The sequence below is a fragment of the Brachyhypopomus gauderio genome, unplaced genomic scaffold, assembly GCF_052324685.1.
Source record: "Brachyhypopomus gauderio isolate BG-103 unplaced genomic scaffold, BGAUD_0.2 sc82, whole genome shotgun sequence".
NCBI classification, from domain to species: domain Eukaryota; kingdom Metazoa; phylum Chordata; class Actinopteri; order Gymnotiformes; family Hypopomidae; genus Brachyhypopomus; species Brachyhypopomus gauderio.
Window position 1 is genome coordinate 325,165 of NW_027506903.1, and position 25,775 is coordinate 350,939.

The following is a 25,775-nucleotide window of genomic DNA, read 5'->3' on the forward strand; positions in this document are numbered from 1 at the left end:
GGCGCAAGTGTTCGCTGAACGGCTGAATGAATGAATGCAGAATCTTGTTTACCTGGCCACGAGGAAGGGCAAGTTTGCTCTATTCAATCCCCATTCTCTTCGACCACTCCCTCGCCAATGTGTTTCTAATTGACTTGCGCACGCCCCAGTCGCGCTGTCCGTCTTCCCCAGCGATCGTTTCAATTGGCCAGGAGCGGTCCACCTGTGCAGAAGAACGGCCGCTCATTGGTCCGCGGTGTTCGGCGGCCCGGTCTGTGATGTTTTATCTGCCGGTATTAGCTGATCAATTAATCCCCATTGTGAATGCCCGCAGTGATCGCGTGGTGTGCCTGATTCCTTATGGCTTGTTCCTGTGGGGTCGTGATAAGAACAAACGCTCCACACTGACCAGGCAAAATCAAATAAAATCTCGGGCCCCTTCTCTGGACACTGGGTGACCCCGCCAGGGGCCTGGAGCCGCGCTAACAGTCGCAGAGGTCATTGGAGGCGAATGTGAGCTTTGAGCGCTCTCAAAGACCTGGTGGACGCCATGGGTTGTTCTAGTGGGGATGGGACTGATCTGACCAAAACACTTCCAGTAAAAAGGTTAATAATGAGTTATATTTTCATATGAGTTGTATGGTTATACATTATTTCTTTTCAATAGCTATTATTATTATTATTAGAGCTAAAAGTGTTTTGTGTAAGTTTGGCTCTTTAAAAATCATCATTTTAAGTAATAACAATATTAATTGGTATTATTATTTATTTTTTTATTAAATTTAAGTTTCAAGTTTCATTTTAATGTGCCTTTCTCATTCTCAAAGTGCCTACCGAAGTATGAACTTCAGTACATCAAAATCAGAGTCATCGTCAAAATATCAAAAGTTTCAGAAAGATCTAGAGTGAGAAGGAAATTCTCTGGTCGGTTAGAAGGACTTGAGTGTGAGAAGTGAGTACTGATGAAGAACTTCAACTGAATGGAGTGAAGCTGAGCAGTCATGGCCTGGTGGTTAGGGAACTGGTCTTGTGACCGGAGGGTCGTGGGTTCGATTCCCAGACCTGAGGCTATGACTGAGGTGCCCCTGAGCAAGGCCCTTAACCCTCAATTGCTCACTTGTATAAAAATGAGATAAAAATGTAAGTCGCTCTGGATGAGGGCGTCAGCCAAATGCCATAAATGTAAAATGAGCAAAGGGTTGAAACTCAACGCAGTGTAACTGGTAGCCAGAGTAACAGGTAGCCAGAGTAACGGACTGGGTCATAAAAGACTGCGTTATTTGAGCAGATTTTTGGAAAAAAGGAAGAATTCCAAGCTGCCAAGTTTGCCGCAGTTTTGTAAAGGGTGTGTTGGCTGGGAATGCCGGTCAAACACGGAGGGCTTGGGTAGTCCAGACGGTTGGGTGTGTGGACGTGGAGAACAGGCAGGCAGCATCAGATACGCATGTGGAAAAGAGCTGTAATGTGCTGTGGAGGTGGAATCAGTGTGTCCGAGTCATGATCTAATGTACGGTTGAACTAAACTAAACTGTGAGCACACCTAAACTGTGAACAACTGACAAAGATTTAATGCCCCCATCTATATGAAGATTTGACACCCCCATCTATATGAAGAATAAGGTCAGAGAATTTTGTTACCATACATTTTGGGGCAATAATTGAGTCTTGTTGGTGATTTTATTTTTATGTATTCATTCAGTATTTGGTATGCTGGCTTCAGGGTAATAGCGTAGGGAGCAGAGGGTGTTTGTGGAGTAAACATCATAAGCATAATAATAAAAATGCAAACCATGGCGGTGAATTAAATGGGCAAGGGGCAACATGTGAGTAATGACTGGAAGAGGGCCAAGGAATCACTTCCTGTTGAGGTCAGCGGGTGACCTGGGTAACCTGGGTAACCTGGGAGGACCCAGTTTAACACTGCTGTCCAAATTCACATCATCCTTCCCATTTCCTGCTTTGAATTCGATAGAAATTTGTGGTTATTTAAAAAATATATTATATATATATATATATATATATATATATATATATATATATATATATATATATATATATATATATATATATATATATTGCTTTCTTGTTTCCCTGTTCTGCTGTCTGCTCTGTTCACCAGCACTGAGACAAAGAAAGACAGAAATTGCACGGTACACATCCATGGGAGAGAGACAGAGACTCAGAGACAGAGACTCAGAGGCAGAGACTCAGAGACAGAGACTCAGAGGCAGAGACTCAGCCATCAGGAGAGACAGACATCTGGAGAACGTCTGGGGCTGCTGGGGTGGACCGAGGTTCCCATTCAATCCCAGTGTAGCTCAGAATACATACAGTGTGTGAAGAAGAGATCAGATACAGCACTCTATGAAAGACCGGAGCCGACCGCCAGAAGAGATCAATACTCGTTCTCAATATGCACAAGCATAACCCGGTGTGTGAGCGTGTGTCTGAGTCTGCACTCGTTTTGTTGTGTGTCATAGGGAACGTGCATGACCCGTGCACATGCAGGGGGTTATGACAACAATGCATGTGTAAATGCTGTCATATAAGCATTTGTAAATGTTGGCACACTATCTTGTGTATACAGGAGCAGGATAAGCCTGCAGTCATACATTCAGAGACAGTCTGGCAGTCATGTATAATACATTTTAATTTTTTCATATTGCAAAACGTGCAGACTCAAGCATTTTAGTAACACACACACACACACACACACACACACACACACACACACACACACACACACACACACAGGCACGTAAACACACACTCTCCCTCTCTCTGTCTCTCTTTCACACACACACACACACACACACACACACACACACACACACACACACACACCCCTGTAGAATTGATCGACTATTCCTTCTCAATCCATCTCTCCCTCTGTTTCTTAGCAACCAGTGTTCCAGTGAATTTAAAGGGTGGGTTGTTTTATTATTTTATTATTTCACAATCAGATGCTCCCACCAGTACGTTTTCTGTCCACTAGTGTTTGCACAATGATGCAAATTCCGAGTGAGATGTCTCCCAGAATTCCAGGTGAGGAGTCAACTGACTTCCAAGCTGCACACTTTAAGGCATGTTAGTGGTGGTATTTTCATGCTGCATCATGAACAAGAAAGACAGCAGTACCAGTGCCTTATAAATCCCAGACAAAAGAAACAACCAAGTGTGACTTGGATGATTGATTCATCTCCATTAAAAAGCAGGTGGGTTAAATTGGGTGTTAGTAGAAATCTGAGAACAATAATATATAACTATCTCAAACTATGAGCATATTGTAATAATTAAGGACAAAACTTCTGTCTTCATTCAGAATATGCAAATTATATGCATGTCTGTCCCTGTGATATATGATGTGGCCTAAATCATTTTTCATGGTCGCTGATCACTGAAGGCTACGTATCATTCATCTTTTTAAAAGTCTTTTTTTTCTAATCTATCATAGTACTTTGTTGTGTTGATTTTATTTAATACACATTACAAGGTCAATAAAGGCTTATCACAACAGGCCTTTACTTCCTGGACGGCAGCAGTGTTGGCACGAGACGCAGGTTAGAATGCAGTGCTCGCGCACCACAGTAAGCTAAATATCAGTTTGTCCCACTGATCATGCAATGTAAAATCATAACACCTCGCCAAAGCAAAAAGCAGCAAACTAGCACTCATCCGAAAAAGAAATGCAACTTGTTTGTAGTCTATACGGTAATTATAAGTAGGCTATTAAAAGAAATTAACGTTGATGTGGCGCGCGTGACACACGTGTTTCGTTGTCCTAACTCGTTTAGGTTTATGCTACGAAATAACATTTAGCCTTTTATATAAGTAACTTTTACAGCCCAACAGTTGTAAGCATATGTGTCGTAGTTCTGGACGCCAGTTTAATAGAAACCAGTTCCCTATAGGCTAACCTAAGCACAATGTTTTAATAAGACAGAAATGTGAATATCTCTGTATAGGCTAGAATAAGTAGGCCTATATGATTCTTCATTCCTTCATTCATATGTAGTTTTGATAAATGATAACATAACAAAACTTTAATAATGAACTCATATCTTTCATACGCCTGTGAACTGCGGGCCAGATAGCAATGAACGAAACGTACACTGCTGTGGAATCTCGAATTCCATAAAACATTTTCCTCATTTTTTTCCTCAAAGAGTTATTTTACTCTGTCTTAAAAGAAAGACGCACACCAACCTTTTCATGTGATGCTGATTTCTCTTCTGTAAAATAGGCTATCTACTCATCTTAACGTTTCTGTCTATAATTTTATTGAGTGGCAAATTGAAATATAACCAACACTAATAACAGAGGCACCCAAACACTCTTACGTGATGGCTTTAAAATATCAGGCCGTGACAAGTTTTAGCCGCTACGACACGTTCAATCTATTCAGGCCCGGGTTAATGAATCATACCTTTGTTTCTTATTCTAATAGGATCGCGGGCTTGGAAATCTGCGTATTTCTATTGACTTAAAGGATATTGATTTCCGATCATATCGAAGCAGGACAGCAGCTCCTGTTCATCTCGACGCAGTATTCGTCTCTTCTCCATCTTACCACTGACACTGTCCAAAAGCTTTGGGCATATTTTTAAACAAAGAAAACATTTTACAGCTACATCGGCAGGCTAGTTATATTGTTCAATTTACAGGCCTTTGAGTGCAGTCGAAAGAAATGAAAATTTGTATAAAATAAAAAAAAACATTACAAAGTTTTTTTTATATATATTTTATATATATATATTTTATTTTTATATATATATAAGTATAGGTCTACCATAATATCGATTAAAACGTATCACCGTTGAATTACAGCAATAAAGAATCGCTTGATCCTTCGTGTTACCATATTGTTACCATATACTGGCCAATATCTTGTCAAAATTAGGGCAAATGACAAAAGTACAAAATGATGAAAAGTACAAATGTTAGATTTAAATCAGTTAAAGGGTAACATCTAATAATAATAATAATAATAATAATAATAATAATAATAATAATAATAATAATAATAATAATAATAATAATAATAATAATTGTTGGTCTTAAAACAGACACTGTAATAAGACTGTAATTTCTACCGATTTAAAGTATAATAAAATATAATTCAGGCAAATAAATTATGTAACAATAGCAAAGTAAAAAAACCCTTTTTCATGTGCTAATGCAATGTAAATAGGCCAGAGGCCTGCTCGCACAACTCTGAAGTTGCGTCAATGCTTAAACATTTTCACATGAAAGAAATACTGAAACCCGCAGTCTCTGCATGTTTGCGGCGAGGTTCGGTGCTTTAGACTGTCGCAGATGTAGATGACGAGGCTGAATCCATAGTTCATCAACCTAACAGCTTCCGTCGTTCATTATGTGGAAATACCAGGCGCAAAGTTCAATTTGAAAAAAAAAAAGATCTGTAAGATTTAGATTTGATTGTAGGATTTGATTGTAGGTTACACCGCCTCCTCGGGAAAATACAGTAAATGTAGGAAACTTGGGTACAGCAGACATATTTGAGATTGTCGAGAAGTCATTATAACAATATTTCATATAAACATTTCTATTTTATGTATGCCGACACGACCGTATAAAGAGCCTCTGACAAAATTGTCAAAAAGTCAGTGTCAAGTGATTATGGGAGTTTCACTTGGTATGCCTTCAATTATGAAATCCTCTTATACAACAGATAGGTTGAAACCTGTAGTGAGAGAGCTATCAAATGTTCAAAGCTTCAGAGATTCAGAGATTTACTTTAAAGTTTATGTAATAAAAAGTAAACACTGCTTAAATTGAGGCCTATATAAGTCATGCGCGTTTCCCTCTAAAGGGCCAATGCAATTATACAACAGTGCAAGAATGACCAAGTCCTTCTTATTATTATCATTAATATTATTATTACTATTATTACTATATTACTATATAGTATTACTATTACTATATTATTATTATTATTATTATTATTAATAAAACTATGGTGCTAGAACTCTTAAAGTGTGGATATTGTTAAAAAGATGTATGTATATTTAAACAACATCAAAATGTAGTCATTTATGATAAAATTATTACATTGGCTATCCTGTGGCATACATTCTTTAACAGCAGTTCACGTCAACTACCAACCGTCTAATAATATCATGCTTGCAAACAGGCAAGTTTGACGGAATTAAAAAGACGCAGATTACCTCTCTAAAGGCTGGACGATGGTGAAGGATGTAAGCTTTCTCAAGTCAATACTTGCTAGGTTTAAAAACGCGGGGCAGATAATTCGTTATCCGAGATTGTTCGTATTCAGCAGGAAGTGTGCGAGAACATTTTTAACAAAACATTTAAAGAAAACATTTAAAAGGTTGCAAAGACCAGAAAATGGTGTAAAGTCATTTGCCCGCGTGGCTTGCAACAAGCCCCGTGAGCCGTGGGAACGCGAGCAGATATGGAAAAGTTGCGAACAAAATATTTTATTTTCTTTACCAAACTGTCCAAACTGTTCAAAACTTGGAACGACTTGACAAAGCTACATCGAAAATGAGCAACAATTCACGCACACCCCTTTACACCCACGCGCGCGCCCTCACACACACACCACACATACACAAAAACACACACACACACACACACGCACGCACACACACACACACACACACACACACACACACACACACACACACACACACACACACACACACACACACACACACACACACACACACACACACACAGGTTTAAAACCTACAGAGTTGTGTGGAGCTGGAGGTGAATTAAAGGCGAGCGCTCGCTAACATCCATCACCCCCGTGGTCAGTCAGCCGATACTGGAGCTCGCGAGTCGCCGTGCCGTGTGGAGTTAACGGATTCACTGCTGGCTCCAGAAGCGTAATTTATTTCCGATAGAAGCACTCATCAATAGAGGGACATTAAAGCGAGAAGACACAGCGCTCATTTGTGTAGCGTTGAAGAAGACAGGTCTAAAGTGTGGCCATTACTTCTCTGGGCCTTCTACACCAACTTAGACCACTTTAAAAATGCTCACTGCTGAAATTTTATAATAGGCCTGAGCGCCCTCACCGCCGCCACTACCATTAACAACAACAATAATGATGACATTTCCGGGCATTAATACGTACATATAAAACTATCAGTGTGTAGGCTCTTTACACAGCTGACTACCTTACCAGATAATAAACGGCGACCTGTCGCGCTTCTCGAAGGTCTTTGCACCTGCAGGAACACACGTGCAAGTATTAAACATTTCACTATCTTCCGGGTTAACCGCAATTATTCCACTCGAATGAAATTCCACCGCACATTTACAAACACAAACGTATTGCGACATTCAGGAAAATTGCACAGGCAGTAATATCTCAGGTTATGTTTCTTTACCTCTTCCGGAGATATCCAACGGCTCTGAATTCCAGTAAGCCAAATCTTTTCCGCCTTGTTCGGTGCTCTTAGTCGTTTCCTGCCCCTAACTTTCTGACCTATGCGATCCCTCCTCACCCCGGGTCAAAAAACATAATTAATCAGTGTCAGTCAATATATTGATCTGATTTATCAATGACCACTGAAAGCGAGAGCATGCTTCTCGTGCCAGCAAGACGGCAGGATTTTACACAGGTGCTGCTTAGCTAATATCAGCATTTTTCTCTGAAATCAGACATACATTTCGCACGACGTTGTAAGATATTTCATATTTAAAAAGAATATAACAATTAAGAAGGATGTGTTAGGGCTAAATAAATAATGTAATAATAAAATAAGTTATTTGGATCTCACATTTCTCTGTGTGTTGTTTTAATAATGCCGTAATAATGTGCAACTCTGTTGTAAAGCTATTGTAGCAGCTATTGTACCTTTATGGAAAAGCAGAAATCACCAAACGAACCAAATTTTATGCATGATTACACGCATGAATGAATATTTATGGAAAGAATAATTAAATGTACTCTAAACAGCAGTTGTAGTTGATAATAGTTGAACAATACTCTCAACCAAAAGGGGTGTGGTTTTCATTGGTACAGGGCACTTTCATTATTCATATGTACAGAGGATTGTAGTGCGACTTCAGGACCAGGGACAGCGCGCGTAACCCAACGATTTACACACCGATGCGCGCTCCCGCGCAGACTTGGACACGGCGCCCGGTTCGTCTCTCTCGGTAGAAGCGCTGTTGTACAGCGAATCAGCCACACGCGCACACCGTCCACTCCACACAACGACCGTGGCGAAAGAGTAAAGCGGTGTGATTTTATCCGCGACGAAGAGCAAAAGCGTTTACAGCATCATGCTGGACTGACCGTAGACGCTTCGAAATCGATGGATTGGTTTTGAAATCGTTTTTTTAGAAGAAAGAAAAAAGAAGAAAAAAAAACAACAAATCTGCTTCTGGGGGTTTGAGAGCGCGCGCCGTAGTGACAGGGCACGAGGGAGAGAGGGAGGGAGGGAGGCGGAAAGACAACATTCTTCAGCGATGGAACTTACAATGGAAAACCTTGGCAATATGCACGGCGTATCGCACTCGCAGGCGGGAGACCTGATGAACTCCACGCACGGAAGACCGTCGTCGGCTTCCCACAGGAACCTGGTATCGCACGGGCGCTCGGCGATGGTGTCCAGCATGGCTTCGATCTTGGAGGGCGCGGGTGAGTACCGGACCGACCCCTCGCTCTCCGGCCACCTGCATCCCGCGATGACCATGTGCGAGTCGGGGATGAATCTGTCCAACACGTACACCACGCTCACCCCGCTTCAGCATTTACCGCCCATCTCGACCGTCTCCGACAAGTTCCACCACCCCCACGCGCACCCACATCACCACGCCGCGCACCAGCGCCTCGCCACCGGCAACGTGAGCGGAAGCTTCACCCTAATGCGCGACGACCGCGGCTTGGCCTCCATGAGCAACCTGTACGGCCACTATCCCAAAGATATGTCCGCGATGGGCCCGCCGTTGTCACCGTTATCCAACGGCCTCGGATCCCTGCACAACTCTCAACAGGCGCTTTCGGCTTACGGTCCGAGCGCTCATCTCACGAACGACAAGATGTTGTCCACCGGGGGCTTCGAACCGCACGCGGCGATGCTTTCACGGAGTGAGGAGCACATCGCCCGGAGTTTAGGGGGACACGGGCACGGTATGATCTCTAACCTCAACGGCATGCATCCTCACGGGCACCTCCACTCGCAGGCGAACGGGTCCATGCTGGCGGAGCGCGAGAGGCACGCGGCCGGGGCGGCGCAAGGCGGCGGCTCGGGTCAAGTGGAAGAGATCAACACGAAGGAAGTGGCGCAGCGGATCACGGCCGAGCTGAAGCGGTACAGCATACCGCAGGCCATCTTTGCCCAAAGGATCTTGTGTCGTTCGCAGGGAACTCTGTCGGATCTGCTGCGCAACCCAAAGCCCTGGAGTAAACTGAAGTCGGGCAGAGAGACGTTCAGGAGGATGTGGAAATGGTTACAGGAGCCCGAGTTTCAACGGATGTCTGCGCTTAGGCTAGCCGGTGAGTGAGCGCGAGCACAACCGAAAACATTCGGTACAGAAGCGTTTTTTTTGGGATAAGTTTGTATACGATTGTAATGGCCACACTGATAGCGCTGAGGGTGATATCAATCATGGGTGCCTATCACATTGCCTATCACACTGCCATCACCTGAAGCATATCTGCTCGCCACATCATGCGTATCTTATTGTCACCCGCCGTCTGGCCAACTCAGCGAAAGCTCGTGCAAGTCGGACAGCTCACACACACACACACACACACACACACACACACGCACACACGCACACACGCGCACGCACGCACGCACACACGCACGCACACACACACACACACACACACACACACACACACACACACACACACACACACACACACACACACACACACACACACTCACTCTGTAATTCTCGAGAGAGGTGGACACAAAGTGGAGTTCACATATACTGAGAACAACACGGGGGTTTCACGTAAATAGTATTTTTTTAATGTGAACGCATACGCCAAAATAACGTGATGCGGTGGTGCTCTTGACATGTTTATTTTATAAATCTTCAAAAGAAAAAAACTTAAAAATCGAGAGACTGTAGAAAGAGGCGTGTGTAATTAAACCGTTATAGAGATAGTGCTCACGCGCCTGCGATTTAACAAAGAAAGTGAGATTCAAACGGGTGGATGGCCATCAAACATTTGAGCAACGATTTGCTGTCAGACTCTGATGAGTGTACGGACCGCCCTCTCCCACAACAGATGGGGGGGAAATCTCCGACCATGTACTGCGGGCGTCCCTGCAAAGGTCGGATTCCTGTTTTCGGTTGTGTCATGTCGCGTCCCCCGGGTCCAGCGGACCGCGCCGGAGTCTCTCCGCACCCCGAACCGCCTCCAAACGCAGCAAGGCGCAAACGAGTCAAGAGCGCGCGGGGAAGGCGCGTCAGAGAGCGTGACCTCCAGCTGATCAATAGCGCAGTTCCCTGCGTCCCTTTTAAATGGAGCGCGCCGATCAATACTCGATTCGGAACTGAAAGGCAGATAACCGTAGTGATGGCCCGGCTTTTAATTTAGCTCGCTTTGTTTTAACGCTCTCCGATTAGACCGTGACTCCCTCACTACCATTCAAGTATGACGGATACCGCATTTGTATGACACCGCTGTGTTCAGCCATCCACCGTTTAAGGCCTGCGAAGTCATTATGCTGACTGAATATGGACTGATACAAAAATCTCACACATAGAATTATCTGACAGCTAATTGCTTGCAGCATTAGATTTTGTCCAATATCATGTCACTTCAGGGAATGTGATGAGAATTGTAATTTCTCATGCAAGCTCAAAAGGCGTTTGAGCTTGAAGGAAAAAAAAAGCTTTTAACAAAAGGTCAGTAGAGATTTATATGTGCTTCAACTGTGACATTGTCTTTGTTAGAAATAAGTCCCAATCAGAAAATATTCAGAGATGGCGTCCGACAAAATCACATCAATAATTACTATCTATAAGCATTCACTGACATTTTGACATTTCTGCATCCTTTAATGAGCATAGCCGGCAAATACTGTATAAAATAACAACAAAAAACCCCCAAATCATTAAACAAAAAAAATCATAATCCATAAACTAAACCTGCACTACACTGAGGTTTGGTCATATCTAAAAAATCATTGTAAAATACCCTGACTGGATCTCTGAAGACAATGGCCTAAGATAACAAAGCCATTAAACGTCCTTTCAGAATCCAAGGACGTTATAGACGTCGTAAATCTATGCAGACGTAACAGTCAACGTGCTTAATAACCACAGTACAAAGAGAGGAAAAACCATAAGGCCTTACATATCTGCAAATCTCACAGTCTCTGCAGTCACGGGTCTGTCTAAAGCCTCTTCACACATCTCCAACAACAACACACTACAAAAAAGGCCCTTTAACCTACATTGTGCGGTGGGTTTTTGTGTGGAGTACCTCACTCTACACACTGCAGGTTATCATATCAAATTTATTATGATGCTGATCAATGCAAAATTGGAATTTTTTCCCGCATGGCTTTTTGGAAGTAGTATGGATTCCCCATCCACAGACCCCAGAGACGCGGAGGCAGTGGCCTTGTGGTTAAGAAGGGCAACGTTAGCGACCTGCACATAGACACATGTCCAATCTGTGCACATTTGAATGCTTAATAGATAGCTCAGCAATGGTGATGAATTGCTTCTTAGCACAGTCAAGATTCTCTCTCTCTCTCTCTCTCTCTCTCTCTCTCTCTCTCTCTCTCTCTTTCTCTATCTTTCTCTCCCATTAGTAAAACTGTTATTAATAGAAATAACAGAAGTTATTACAAATACCATGGCTGAGGGAATAATTGTTAACACTAGACAACACCTTGTTGCTTGTTAGGAATGTGTGTTGTAATTCATGAAACAAAGATTCTGCACTTCCTGTATCTAGACCTGCACCTGTGTATAACAAGATCAAGCTCCAACCACAACGTCTCCTTCCCGGTATCATTCCAGCATCTTTCTGCCAGGCTCCTAGACCCCGACTCTGTGCCTGTCTGCTTCATACGTCCTAATGGGCCGAGGTGTGAGTGTGTGAAGGAGTCGAGGGCTGTGAAGGCCCCATGTGGCATCTCAGTGGGTCGCATGTAGCGTTGTTTCTACTCTGGTCCCTTATGGCTAAGGGGGTGGCCACGAATGACCATTTAGACAACGAACAAGTTAAGAGCTCACTGCATGAGTGGGAGGTGAGCTTGTCACTAGGAGATTTCAGTTTCTCACAGCGGTAAATTGGTTCGGTCTGGTCTGAAGTACTGTGGAAGGTCAAACCTGAAGTAGTTAGTCATATTCCTCAGGGCACCTTGTCTAATGAGAGAAGACCATAATGATGTCTCTAGCTAGGCTATGCTAGCATCTGTATTCCACCTGGTATTGTACCGAGCAAGCAGGTACAGAAAGATAGCATTCGAGTATAAGCCAGCCAGACTTTTTTCCAAACATGTACAAAAGTGATCAAGATTAAAAATTCAATGTTATAAGAACTGCAGCTTTGGAACTGTGTACAGACATTAACTTAGATATATAATGATACATTGATACATGATACATGATACATGAATACATTCATATCATCATTGATGACTGCTCAATCACATTTAGCAATATTGAGCATTTCGGATTTAAAAAATGCAGGATTTCCGTTTTATCTGCATGCTAACTTATGTTTGAAAGGTTTGCATGACAATAATAGAGATATTATAAGTCTAAATGCCTTTGAAAGGAAGCACATGTAGCACAGCAGAGACGAGGTGTGGATGGTGGTGCTGGACGTGAAGTCCAGGGGCTCACGGCTCTGCTCACAATCACCGCAGCTCACCTGATCACAACAACGTGCTCACAACAAGGCGGGAGACAGCAGTGGACCGAAGTTGGTTTGAAGCCCGGTGGCTTGTAGCCTTTTGTTAAGAACACGTAGCTGATGCCTCCTGTAGCTCTCTCACTGTAGAGAAGAGCTGTTGGTCACCATCTTGACAGACTGATCTGATTGTTGGTCATGATACTCATACTAAGTAATGTAAAATCTTAATTATTCATTAAGCGATCATTAAAGAATAATTTAGAGTCATAAGAGCATTTTAGATGATACTTGTATCCAAATACATGTGGGGGACATTTGATACACTCTGTCTCTCGATATAATGAGATGACGACTCTTTTGAGGGTTATACTGTAATTTGAAGAGAAAATATTCAGAGATATTTGCGTTATATACTTACTACACAAAGATGATCGTTTTAACTGATACTGAGGAATCGAGAGGCCTTTGAAGTACATGAGGAGTACTGAGACTCAAACACATACGGGGAAAAAGCCATGACCTTTAATCCCAGCTAGTGTGTGTGTGCGCGTGTGTGTGTATGTATGTGTGCGTGAGGGGTCGTTGATACCACTGCTGCATGCACACATGCGACTTTATCCGTCTCGTTTCACAGGCCGAGTGCGAAGCGCTAATTCAATCAAGCACGCGGCATTTGTCGCTTCACCTTTTCTCGATAACACGTGCCGCGGTGGATATGGGTCCAGTGAAGCAAAAACATCAGAGTTGCTCATCTCGGGAAATCTCATAATTACATCGAAATGGAAGGCAAAACGTGCAGGTCAGCAGCTGGGGGGGGTGGGGGGGGGGGGGGGGTTTGTGGTCAGGTCGCCGGGCGGCTCCTGCACCCTGACTCCACCGCACCGCGGAGAGTCCTTCCGTCTCCTGTGGCTTTATCATTCTCATATGTTTGCCTGGCTCTGCACGTATGGGGGATCAATAACACGCCCCCCCTTCACCGCCCTGCTTCTCTCTCCCTCGCTCTCTCTCTCTTTCTTTTCTTCCCTCTCTCTGTTTCTCTCTCTCTCTCTCTCTCTGCAGCAAATCACACACACAAAAAAATTACCCACCATCCATTATTACGGTGACAATAATACTGAATAAGATCTGCTGGTCTGGTACCAAAAGAGAAAAGAATCTCAGATGTTTCTTCACACAGGCCAGTGGCCAGCAGAGGCACAGGGAGATGCAAAATGGCCGCCATCGTAAGAGGACACCTATGAGAGTGATCTAGCTAAAGACCTAAAGATGTCCAGTGAACTGCTGCGGTCTGGTCTTCTCAAGTGATGTTAACCGATCGTGTTTTCAGCCTGGCTCTGTAGAGCCATTAATGTGTGTGTGTGTGTGTGTGTGTGTGTGTGTGTGTGTGTTTATGTGTATAGGTGTGAGATATGCCAGACTTGAACATGTATAGTAACACATGTGTGAGACTGAACACAGCTTTTGACAGGGCTTGAGTTATCACTATCTAGGATAAATTCTCACACAGCTTCAGTGATCAGTTTTCCGCAAATGGTACTCAGACACATTCAAAAGAATTTGTTATCCTCTTGACAATAATGGTCCAATCATCTGACAGCACCTCAGCATAGACAAAATGCACAAATGGATATAATGCCATACAGCAGGGCCTGTGGAATTCTGGGAATTTGAATTAGACCAGAAAAAGGGGACATAAGAAAAGACCAGAAAAAGGGGAGGGGGCATAGAAATCTGTGAAACCAATAAGTCTGCACCAGAGTCATTTATAGAGTGTGAGTGCGGCAAGATTGTCAAAACTCACACAGGTGTCCATGGCTTCCACATTCCCTGCCAGTGCACTCTGAGTCAGTCCCAGGACACCCAGGCCACTGCCAGCACGCTCCCAGGCGCTCCCAGGTGGTCCGAGGCGGTCCTGGGCGGTCCCAGGTGGTCCGAGGCGGTCCTGGGCGGTCCCAGGTGGTTCCAGGTGGTCCGAGGCGGTCCCGGGCGGTCCCAGGATGGCAGAGGCCCCTGTTCTGCTGATTTCAGTTCTAGGCTGCGTGCTGGTGTTGGTTTAAACCTCGTCACCTCACAGGTGCAAATAGAACAAGACCGCTTTAAAGAGCTTAACTCACTAGCGAATTGGTGGGTTTGTAAGTTGAAATATTTCAAAGGGTCCCAGATGACCCACTTTTAAAATGTAGCTTCAAGTCAAGAGGCAGAGTAGGAGGTACTGTACATTCTAACTAACACACACACACACACACACACACACACACACACACACACACACACACACACACACACACACACACACACACACACACACATTGCCTCTTCCATTCCAAAGGAATACCAAAGACGATTTTACTTCTGCGCTCGTCTCTACCAAACTGTGGAAGCAATCATAGATCTGCTCTAAAACACACACGGTGTAAAAGTGCGGGATGATGCGGGACGGTGCGGGATGAAATGTGTGTTGGGGGAGATAAAAGCGGACGCCGGCAGGCACTGCCATTGATTGAGGGCGGGAGAGATTTGACTTTGTGAGAAGCAGAGGATGGAGGCGAACTGCTGAAATGATCGATTGTGCTGTTAATAATTGATAAGTGCGGGGGGGGGGGGGGGTTGAAGGGGTGTGTGGGGGGGTGCTGGGGGGGGGGTGTACGATGGGGGGGATTGGGGTTCTGTAAGAGAGCCCGCTCTCAGTGAGCAAAGTGAAAACGTGCGGCGAATGATTCAAGACGACGTAAATGTCGCTGAGGAATATGGAGGAGCAGATCAAACGCAAAACAAAAACAAAACAGAAGAGAGGACGGCCGTACGAGGGCAGGGGCGGGACCCTGGTGGGGGGGCGGGACCCTGGCGGGGAGGGGGGGGGGGGGGGCACAGGGGCAACATCTCCATCAGCGCTCCTGCCCACGTCTGCAAGGCCCTCTGATGATCATCTCATGCTTGTCAGCAAATACACTGATGGAATCCAAGGTGCCGACCATCATGGTATTTGAAGGGTGAAGACAGGTGACAAGCAGGGTCATGAGGGGAAGGGGCTTCCATTTGTGTGTGTGTGTGTGTGTGTGTGTGTGTGTGTGTGTGTGTGTGTGTGCGTCCCCAGTGAATACAGGTACATAACTGATGCATATGCATGGCTCTACTGTACGTAGCGTTGTGTATGTGTGATAACAGGACAGACTGCCCATATCAGACACAATATGGGTTTGAATGTCTTGTGTGTCAGTGCTTGTGTGTGCATATAGTTATGTTTGCATCTGAGTGTTATGTGTGTGTCCATATGTATGTCTGTGCACAAGCGTGTGTGTGTGTGTGTGTGTGAGTGTGTATGTGATTGGGTTATAGAGTGTGCCTGTGCTATACATTGTTAAGGCTTATCTGACTTGCGTTGAATCTGTATTGATTTCCTTTCCCTGCTCTCTCCTTCCATCTCTGGGACTCCCACCAGCAGCAGCTGGCCAAGCAGACCCGCCAACACACACACACACACACACACACACACACACACACACACACACACACACACACACACACACACACACACACACACACACACACACCACCCACACAAGGCCCTTTGCTCACAGCACATTCCCACCAACAGCTCTGGTTCTGCAAAACACACACACACACACACACACACGCGCGCGTGCGCACACACGCTCGCACACCCACGTACGCACACAAACATGCAGACACAGACAAATTGTGTGATTCCAGGTTCCATTTGAAAGATGCCGTAGGGGTGACCCGGCGAATACACAGAGGTAAATTATAATCAAGGCCTACGTTAAGCACTTTGAATAAATGAATACTCAAGCGTAATCTCTTCGCAAGATTATAAAGCACAGAATTTTGGATAGGCTGGACACTGTAACTGTACCGATTATGCATGCGTTTGCATTCAGACCGTGAGAGTCCATGACCACGTCAGGCAGACCCGAGTGCTTTGTGGTCTCCACCTGTGCTCACAGCTAAAGCGTAAGAAACATGAAAAGCCCCAATAAACAAAGACTGAGCAGCAAGGGCTCGTGGCTGGCACTGACTTTCTACAACAACAGCCTGGCAGGAAGGTCTGTGCCCTGCAAACACGTTCATCTTAAAGCAGTGATTGATGCAGCGTGAATGGTAAATTGCACACAGAACAGCTCGCTATTGTAGAACCGCATATATTTCATGCTAACAAAAGGATAAAGACTCTCACTCGCCATACGTTAGAGTACTTGCTTTCAAAAAATGAAGCAATTATAGAGCTATATGCAATTTTCAGGAATTCACAGACAAATTCCATAAGCTGAACAACAAGCAGGCCTAAGGATCTGTAATTGTGGCTGCTTTAATAGTCACACAGTATGTGACGAACGCGTCACATCATAGACAATCATATGTCATTGTATGAAGGAGACAGTGGTTTTAGATATAACAATGTGGCATCAAATGGAGTTTAAAGACTTGGCACACAGATTCGAAGCAAGCTGCACCGGGAGTTTGTCAGTCACAACAAAAAAGAAGTAGAATGTTATATTGGGTACAAAAAAAACAACATTAGAAGTTAAATCTTCACGCTTACCTTCCATTGTGTGTGTATATTCTAATCTCCTAAACCTTGACCCCTGAAATCGGGATTATCTAGTCTTTAGAAGAACTGAATCTGCAGGTATTCATTTTGCTAAACACTCATTTGAAGCCAGTAATGAGAAAAAAATGGAATTAGATTGAAAGGGGATTGTGTGAAATGCCTGTGAAATGTTTGTACGCTCGCACGGTCCAAAGAGATCCAGTAAAGGGCTTTAATAGTGTAATGTGGGATTAATATAAAATCTGTTATAGATCTTTTTGCTCCTTGGCTTTTGTCAATCTGTCTATGAATGGCATTTAATTGAGCTGGTAGGCATAGATCTGGCTTGTCAGATGTTTGTCCACTGAGCAATTGATTTCAGAGACCAGTTAGGAAACGTTGAACACACAGAGGAACTGCCCCTGACTTGAACTATAGGAATACCCATCTTCTATTACAGCAGTCTCGAAAGGCCAACCTCACACGCCAGGTTCCCACACTCCTTCATATCCAATGACAGAGGAGATGAAGAAACTGCACTCCCTAGCAACTGCCCACGTTAACTGGTGATACACCACGTTTTTAAATTACAAGTGGGAACCTGGAGTCCCTCTTATTACTGAAATACCAAGCGTATTGGCGTGAGTAAACAAGTGATTTTTTAATGTGCACATCACTGACTTAAATAACATTCACTAGTCATCTTTAGTCTTAGATACTGCATAACTGCCCACTGCAAACATACACGTGCAAACAGAATGCATGACCAACCAGTAATATCATATTTTAATATAATTTCTATGATGCAATTTGTGCATGCAAATTAACATAACTTTTTACTTAATTAACTTATTAAATAAATGAAAACATAAAGAAATAATCATACATATACACAATTATGGCCTAAACTGGGTCGAGCTGTAATTTATTGTGTGAGTGGTTAAAGTGACTACAACCGGCAATTCGTCAGATTTGAAGAACACGTCAGAATTAAAAGCAAGACGTACATCACGCTTTACTGAAAATATTAAGATATAGACGTTTGTGAATAACTTAAAGGTTTGCAGCTAACTTTCAATTCAGTTAAAGATATTTGAGTTTTATGATATTTTGTTTTATGAGACGTTGATGTGAATAGTGCGAGCGTGTATTTGTGTTTGTGGTTCATGTGTAGGCTAATAAAGATTTTAACAGTAAACACCTACAGTCTTTTAGTGTAGGCTATATTAAACAGCGTGTACTTTAGTGTGGCGAACTTTAAGATGAACAGGCGTTATCTGTGTGAGACCTGTTGTTTATGGGAAAGGATTTCATTAATATATTTGAAGTCGTAACCACTACCACCACCACTACAACTACAACTATTACTAATACTATTTTCATTTCGCTTTCATATCCTTTTTGAGCTAGGTGATAATATATATAAATATTTGTAAGAAAAATAAACTCACAAGCTAGCTGTGTATCAGGTACATGTGTACTCCTGAACAGACAATTCATGTAATCTAAAAATTATATACACCTAAAAGGTCCGGTTTATGTTCAACACGAGCGTGCCAGGATTTGTAAATACATGTTTACATGCACGCGCTTAGTTCAGCCGAAGTTAGATTCATATGGTAAACAAAATAAAAATACAGCCTATTATACTGGCTAGTATGCTCGATTCGTTCAAAATCTAAGTACACAAATTTTGAATCGCTTTCAGACACACATGTGAGATTTACTGATACATTGTACAAAGTGGAAAAAAATGAATTATTTTGTTTCTGTTATTATAGCATTCGCCGGTGGTATTTAAAGCATATCGTAGCCTACCTGTAGTCTGGAATTCCCTGAAATTCCAGTGCATATATTTTATAGCAAATCCCTTCTGTTTACAATATTTCCTCACTGACATGCATATAATTGTCTGACTTGTCAAACTCTGACAGATTATAGGCTAGCCCTTGTGGGTGCGGCGCGGGTATTTATGAGATCAAAATTCTGTTTCTGATGAAAATGAAAAAATCGAATTGAACGTCTTTAGCTGTGCCTCGCCACGTGTCCGGGAATGTCGGCGCGCCGATCTATCGACGGAGAAGACGGACACGGGCGCGCGCGCGTATCGCCATCTGACAGCCTTCGACCCCCGGCGCGCGCGACAGCACGCGCGCTCTTCATGTCCATGTCATCCCATGCAAATCTCACTGGCCTCCATCATCACGGCAGCTTTTTTTTTTTTTTTTAAATCTCAGTCGAAAAAAAAATGTCATGTAAATTATATTTCAGTCACGTAAACTAAAGGCAGCCACAAATAGCCCAGTATATTACAGCAAAGGCGCAACGGACTATTAGGCATATGAGGCGAGTAGGTCGTTTAATCTGTTGAACAGACATGTGTTTATAGAGCGTGGATGAGCTATTTGTGAGTAGTTGATTGACATGGCTGTTTTTCGTCAGCAGTAGTCCGGCCCGCTCGAGAGAGGGTACGTTTCGCCGCACCCCAAAAAAGATCGGCCACACTCAAGCCATCGATCCCAAGCCGAGCGATTAGCTGCATGGTGCGGTTAGTTATTGATTCCGCCTTCGCACTGTCCCTCACTCCAACACACCCTCATCGCACACAACACCCGCACAAAACTAGTTTCTCACTGAAGTCGTATGTGTTTTGCATAGAACCACACCTGCAAATGCTGTGATTTCTGGTCAGGTATTCAGGATCCTTGTCGGTTTTTTCTTTAAAAAAAAAAAAAACTTAAGCGAGACTACTTGAGGTCTTATAGGATTTTAATATTAATAATTTGGGCTTCTTCAAGTCAATCAGTCCTGTTTGACATTGGCAATAAGGTTTAAGGAAATAGGCCTTGTTATGATGTACTTTTAAAAATGGTGCTGAAATACATTAAACTTCAAGTGTGTCTATGTGAGTCCTGGAGTTTAATTCCAGGAGAGAGTACGACTTATTCAAAAAATAAGTTAAAAGTTATGCTGCATTTTTTCGACTGGAAGGCGCAACCATCACTAATATGGCTGATGTAAGCATATTTCTTTCTCCACGGACCGTTCCAATAAATCCCACAACTGACTGAAGTTAATAACTATTAACAACTATTACGGCTCTCCCAGGGTGTTTAAACCGAATTTTTTATCACGCTTTCAGGGCTCGTGGGGAAAGAACTTCGAGTTTTACCAGAAGGTCCACGTTTCAATATGGCTACGCACGGGCACATGGAAAATAGCGGGAGACGTTAGCAATCAGATAACCTATAAATACAGTGTAGGTACAGGAAAACAGAAGACGCATCTAAAATATTGCTCTCAGACGCAATCATAGAGAACTTCATCCATCTTAGTGATAACATATCGATAACCGTGATTACCACAGGATTACGAAACTAAATAGACTCCGCCAATTAAAACGTAGTTTGCCAACAATCAGAGGACAAGCGGACTTCCATTTGTGAATGAGTAAACTGTCTATTTTAAAGCTATTTCATGTACTTTCTTGCAAGTGGTGAAAGTGAGCAATTTATATATTTTCATTAAAAATGTTGCCATTATAGTATGAGTTGACATTGGCTAACTAGTTTTAAACGCGTGCACACACACACACACACACACACACACACACACACACACACACACACACACACACACACACACACACACACACACACACACACACACACACACACAGACATACCCACCCACCCACACACACACACACACACACACACACACAGATGTCCTACAAGTGTAAACAAAGAGCACCGTGTTGTTCAACCAAAATGAATGGTGCCGAGCGGAAGACAAATTCGTAAATTTATTGCTGGCTTTGTAAAATCTGGGGAACTAATGTCTGGTTAAGGAAAACAGACATTATGTATTAAATTATCAGTATATTAGCGCCAACACTCACTCATTACATTATAGAATATTGAGTCAGGAGGGCGGCGGTAGGGAAAGCTTGGCACGGCCGCCGCTGTGCCGAATGAATTAAATAAATGCTCCATGAAACTGTCTTAAAGCGCAGGTCAATCGATACGGAGACTATTACTCTGTAAAAAATTCGAACAATTGAAACAACAACAAAGATTAACAAAATGACGTGGCTTAATGTGACGTTATGATGGGACACGCGGACAGGTGTCAATACGGGCCTATTTTAAGAAGGCTTATTTTCGGCCTCCACTTACACGGAGACGAATATCCTCGAATCCAAAAAGTGATCCGATACGTCAGTTTGAACGTATCCGCGGAGGAATTATCGTCTAATCGAACCACCAGGGAATTGTAAAACCATTCAGTTTACCCACATTTACCTGCCTGGGCAACGCAGATGTGTAGAGCATCTTCAGATAAGCTACACAGTAAATGCAAAGATACGACAGGAGAAATCTCCTTCCATTCAGACCTCTAAGAACATGAACTGAGAGGTCAGACTCCTTCCTGTTGCCTCGCCGTCTTCCCTGAGATGCATGGTGATAGTTTTAATCGCCCACATAAACGCATTAACGATACATTATGTCTTGCACGTGGAAACAAAGAAGTGTTTGTATCTGCAGGAAGTAAAATCACTTTGGCTACAGATGCAATGTAAATAGTCGTAACCGCTGCGAATAAATAAATTTCGCTGTATTTTAAGCACGTGTAGTCGTTTAGGAGACAAGGTGGCCACTCCTAGTCCTAGAGCTATCCTCTTAATCTCATAAAATATGCTTTTCCCTAAATCCTATGAATTCGTAATTTGATGTAGTACTGAATACAGCCGTGGCTTGTTTGGTTTTGCTGTTGTGCTTCTCGGGTTTCATCCTGAATTAGCGTAAAGCTGCCGCATTAGAGGTAGTGATGAAGCAGATTTAGGTCCATCTCAACACAAGACTAAACGTTTATTCGTCGAAACCTTCTTTCATCTGCGTCCAGCACGCGCGTCTCCACCTTTGGCCCGCGCGTCTCGTGCACTCGGAACGAGCCTGAGCTGCGCGAGACTGTCCGCGGTAATTATGCCTCGTGCACATTAAACAACTCATAACTGTACTGCGCTGAGCTGAAAGAGGTTTGACCCAAGAGATTAGAATAGGCGGACCGCGGGGAGACTTTTGCTGAAAGGTAGCCGCGATGCTTTATTTTGTTTACACGTCGACTATCCCTACACGACTTGGGCTACAGTCGGCGATAATTAACTTAAATGTCATTGTCGAGATTTGGGTTTTTTTGAAAAAAAAAAAAAAAGACAAAGAGAAGACTAGGTGGGGGGAAAAAGCCTCCGTATAATTTTGATATAGACTAGAACCATAATGACAATGTGTGCCCAAGGTTTTGAACATTTTAGATGGATTTTTATAGAATTTACTCCACTAGACCCACCTCTAATGCATGTGCGTCTTTCTTCTTTCTGTCTACGCTCGGCTATTGCCCTAAAAGCTGCAATGATCGATTTTCCTCTGTTTTCTCCTGCGCACGTGGTCCAGTAATCAGGGCCCCCTTCCCGGGCGATCGATCTGTATTGATCCCTCGAGCCCAGTGCGCGCCCACTCTCGGGGAGGCGCGAGAACCGTGCCGGAACGAGTGACATCAGGAGGTAGAATGTGGGAACGAGCGAAATGTGCTAGTCTGGCGCTCGATACCAAACATAGGGACAATTGGACAAAAGACATCAAAATATAGGTCAGAGACCACGGAAATAAATTATTATTTATTACAATTACAGGTTTTTTATGCATTTTTTATAATTTTATAGTACGTCACCGTTGGCTGTCTAGTCAGTGTCAAGGCATCAGTTTGTACACTGTACACTTGTAACTACTTCATATCAAAGCCACTAGGCGTTTAAATTTCATGTGTGTATTGCTAACAAACATGCTGTTTCAATAGATGTAGATTGTTGGTACACCTTGAGTGGACCTGATATGAACCACTCTGTGGTGTGTGTGTGTGTGTGTGTGTGTGTGTGTGTTTGTGTATGCATGCATGTGTGCATGTGACTATTGAGTAATTGGACTATTAACTGTCGATTCATGCATCCATGCGCACACGTATATATGTGTGCATGTATACATATATACTAATACATATTCTAAAGCATGTGACACAGTCTGGCATGTGTTGTACAGAACTGAATTGTTGATATGTTCAGGTGTCTGTATTTGTGCATGGGTTGAGGCCCTTTGTGTGTTATAGGCAGTGTTTAAGAGTGTGTATGCTTGCATCCCATGTTCTGTGTGCACACATATGTGCTTGAGTGTGTGTGTGTGTGTGTGTGTGTGTGTGTGAGATGTGCAGTGGTATATGAAAATGATGGATGAGCGTGCTGTTGCTTTAGATGGCAGCAGTAAACAGATTTGACTGTGTAGGAGAGATCGATTGGCTCATGGCTCTCTGTAATTAGACATACAGCGCCAAGGCTCAGCATTCACACTCTCAGCACAATCTCACTGGGGGAACCCTCACTGCAACACACACACACACACACACACACACACACACACACACACACACACACACACACACACACACACACACACACAGGCACGCACACACACACACACACACACACACACACACACACACAAACACACACACACACACAGCACAGCACAGAGGGAGCGTGTGTGTATGTGTGTGAGAGAGAGAGTGAGAGGCTGAAAGAAGAGAGGACAGAAAGAGGAGAGGTGGAGGAGATGGACTGAAAGAGAAAGTGAGACAGAAAGAGAGTGTGAGGGAGGGGCTGAGCAGAGAGGATGGTGATGGACGTTTGTGGTGATGAAAGGGATGAAATTATACACGCAGGACAGCAGAGGGTCTGGTGCGGAGTGTGTGCTACACACAGCCTCCACAGGGGAAACGAGAAACACACAGAACACTCACGCTAACTCATGAATAAAACTCTACCTGAATTTTCATTTTGCACTCACTGCTTAGCCCGTTCACCAGATTTGGTCAATCACAAACATAATTTAATATCATATTATATAATAATAATAATAATAATCCTCTTATGCGTAGCTGTACAATTAGACCTGAAACCTTTAAAACTACAAAATAAGAGATCTAGATTGGTCCACTGAGTATTCAAATAACATCGGTGTGAATATTAGTATTCTTTGAAAGCTAATAATCACAGAATATGTCTGCAGTACTGTCTGCTCCTCCCGGCTCTGACACACACTGTCTGCGGCCGTACGAACGCCTCTTTGTCTGGGGTGAAGTCCTCGTGAAGCCTTCCACATGAATGTAAATCCCAAGAATGACTCCCAACAACATGAAGAGGGAGAGTGGATTTTGCTCGAGGGTTCTCTGACATGAGTCCCCGAGGATGCCCTCTTCCTATTAAAGGCTACGCACACACACACACACACACACACACACACACACACACACACACACACACACACACACTTACAACCCTGTTGTCCATGCTTCACACAGACACACATATACACATCTATTTATTTTTACTCTTTAGTACACCTAGGCAAAAAGAGAGTTAGTTTTGCCTTAGACTCGCTAATCACCGTCTAATTTGGCCACGTCTACCTGTCCACCCCATCTGCCTTAACCGAGGCAGTTCTCTTTGTCTCCATGTAACCCTCACCTCAGCACTATACACACAACAATGGAATGCAAAAATCTATACCTAATATTGTGGTTTATGTGCTATTATTCATTCAATATGTCTGTCTGTCTCACCCTCTTTCCCCTTCTCTCTCTCCCTCTCCTTCTCCCTCTCGTTCTCTCTATTTCTCCTTCTCTCTCTCTGTCTCTTTCCTTCACTCCCCTCCTCTCTCCTTCTGTCTCTCCCACTCCTCCCTCCCTCCTTTCTCCCTCCCTCCTCTCTCTCTCCCTCCCTCTCTCTCTCTCCCTCTCCTCTTTACAGCCTGCAAGCGGAAGGAGCAGGAACAGCACAAGGACCGCAGCCTGGCGCCCAAGAAGCAGCGGCTGGTCTTCACCGACCTGCAACGCCGCACCCTGGTCGCCATCTTCAAGGAGAACAAGCGTCCCAGCAAGGAGATGCAGGTCACCATCTCGCAGCAGCTGGGGCTGGAGCTCTCCACCGTCAGCAACTTCTTCATGAACGCCCGACGCCGTTGCGTGGACCGCTGGCACGATGAAGCCAACGCGGCGGCCGGCACCGCGGGCCCTGGGCAGCCCGGCACCTCGGCGGCCGCCTTCTCCAAGGCCTGAGGGGTCCACCGGCCACGTACCCAGCACTGGCGGCTGCGATCCAGTTACTGCACTCACGCAAGCTCACAAACCTCAACGTATTCGACGCGGCATGGCCGTTATGGATGCCCCCCCCACCACCACCTCCGCTCCGTGGACACGAGGTGCCCCGCAGCCTATGACAGGGGTCAGCGGGCACACTCTTGTCTTTTATTGTGTGTGTGTGTGTGTGTGTGTGTGTGTGAGCGCACGTTTTTAAAAATTCAT

General features: G+C 43.9%; 1 protein-coding gene across 1 annotated transcript; it reads left to right on the forward strand.

Moving 5' to 3' along the window:
* The first annotated feature begins 8,448 nt into the window (after positions 1 to 8,448).
* Positions 8,449 to 25,529, forward strand: onecut3b (one cut homeobox 3b). Its single transcript, XM_076991376.1, has 2 exons — positions 8,449 to 9,478; positions 25,222 to 25,529. Exons 1-2 carry the CDS (start codon positions 8,449 to 8,451, stop codon positions 25,527 to 25,529), a joined length of 1,338 nt encoding a protein of 445 aa, XP_076847491.1.
* The last annotated feature ends 246 nt before the right edge of the window (positions 25,530 to 25,775 follow it).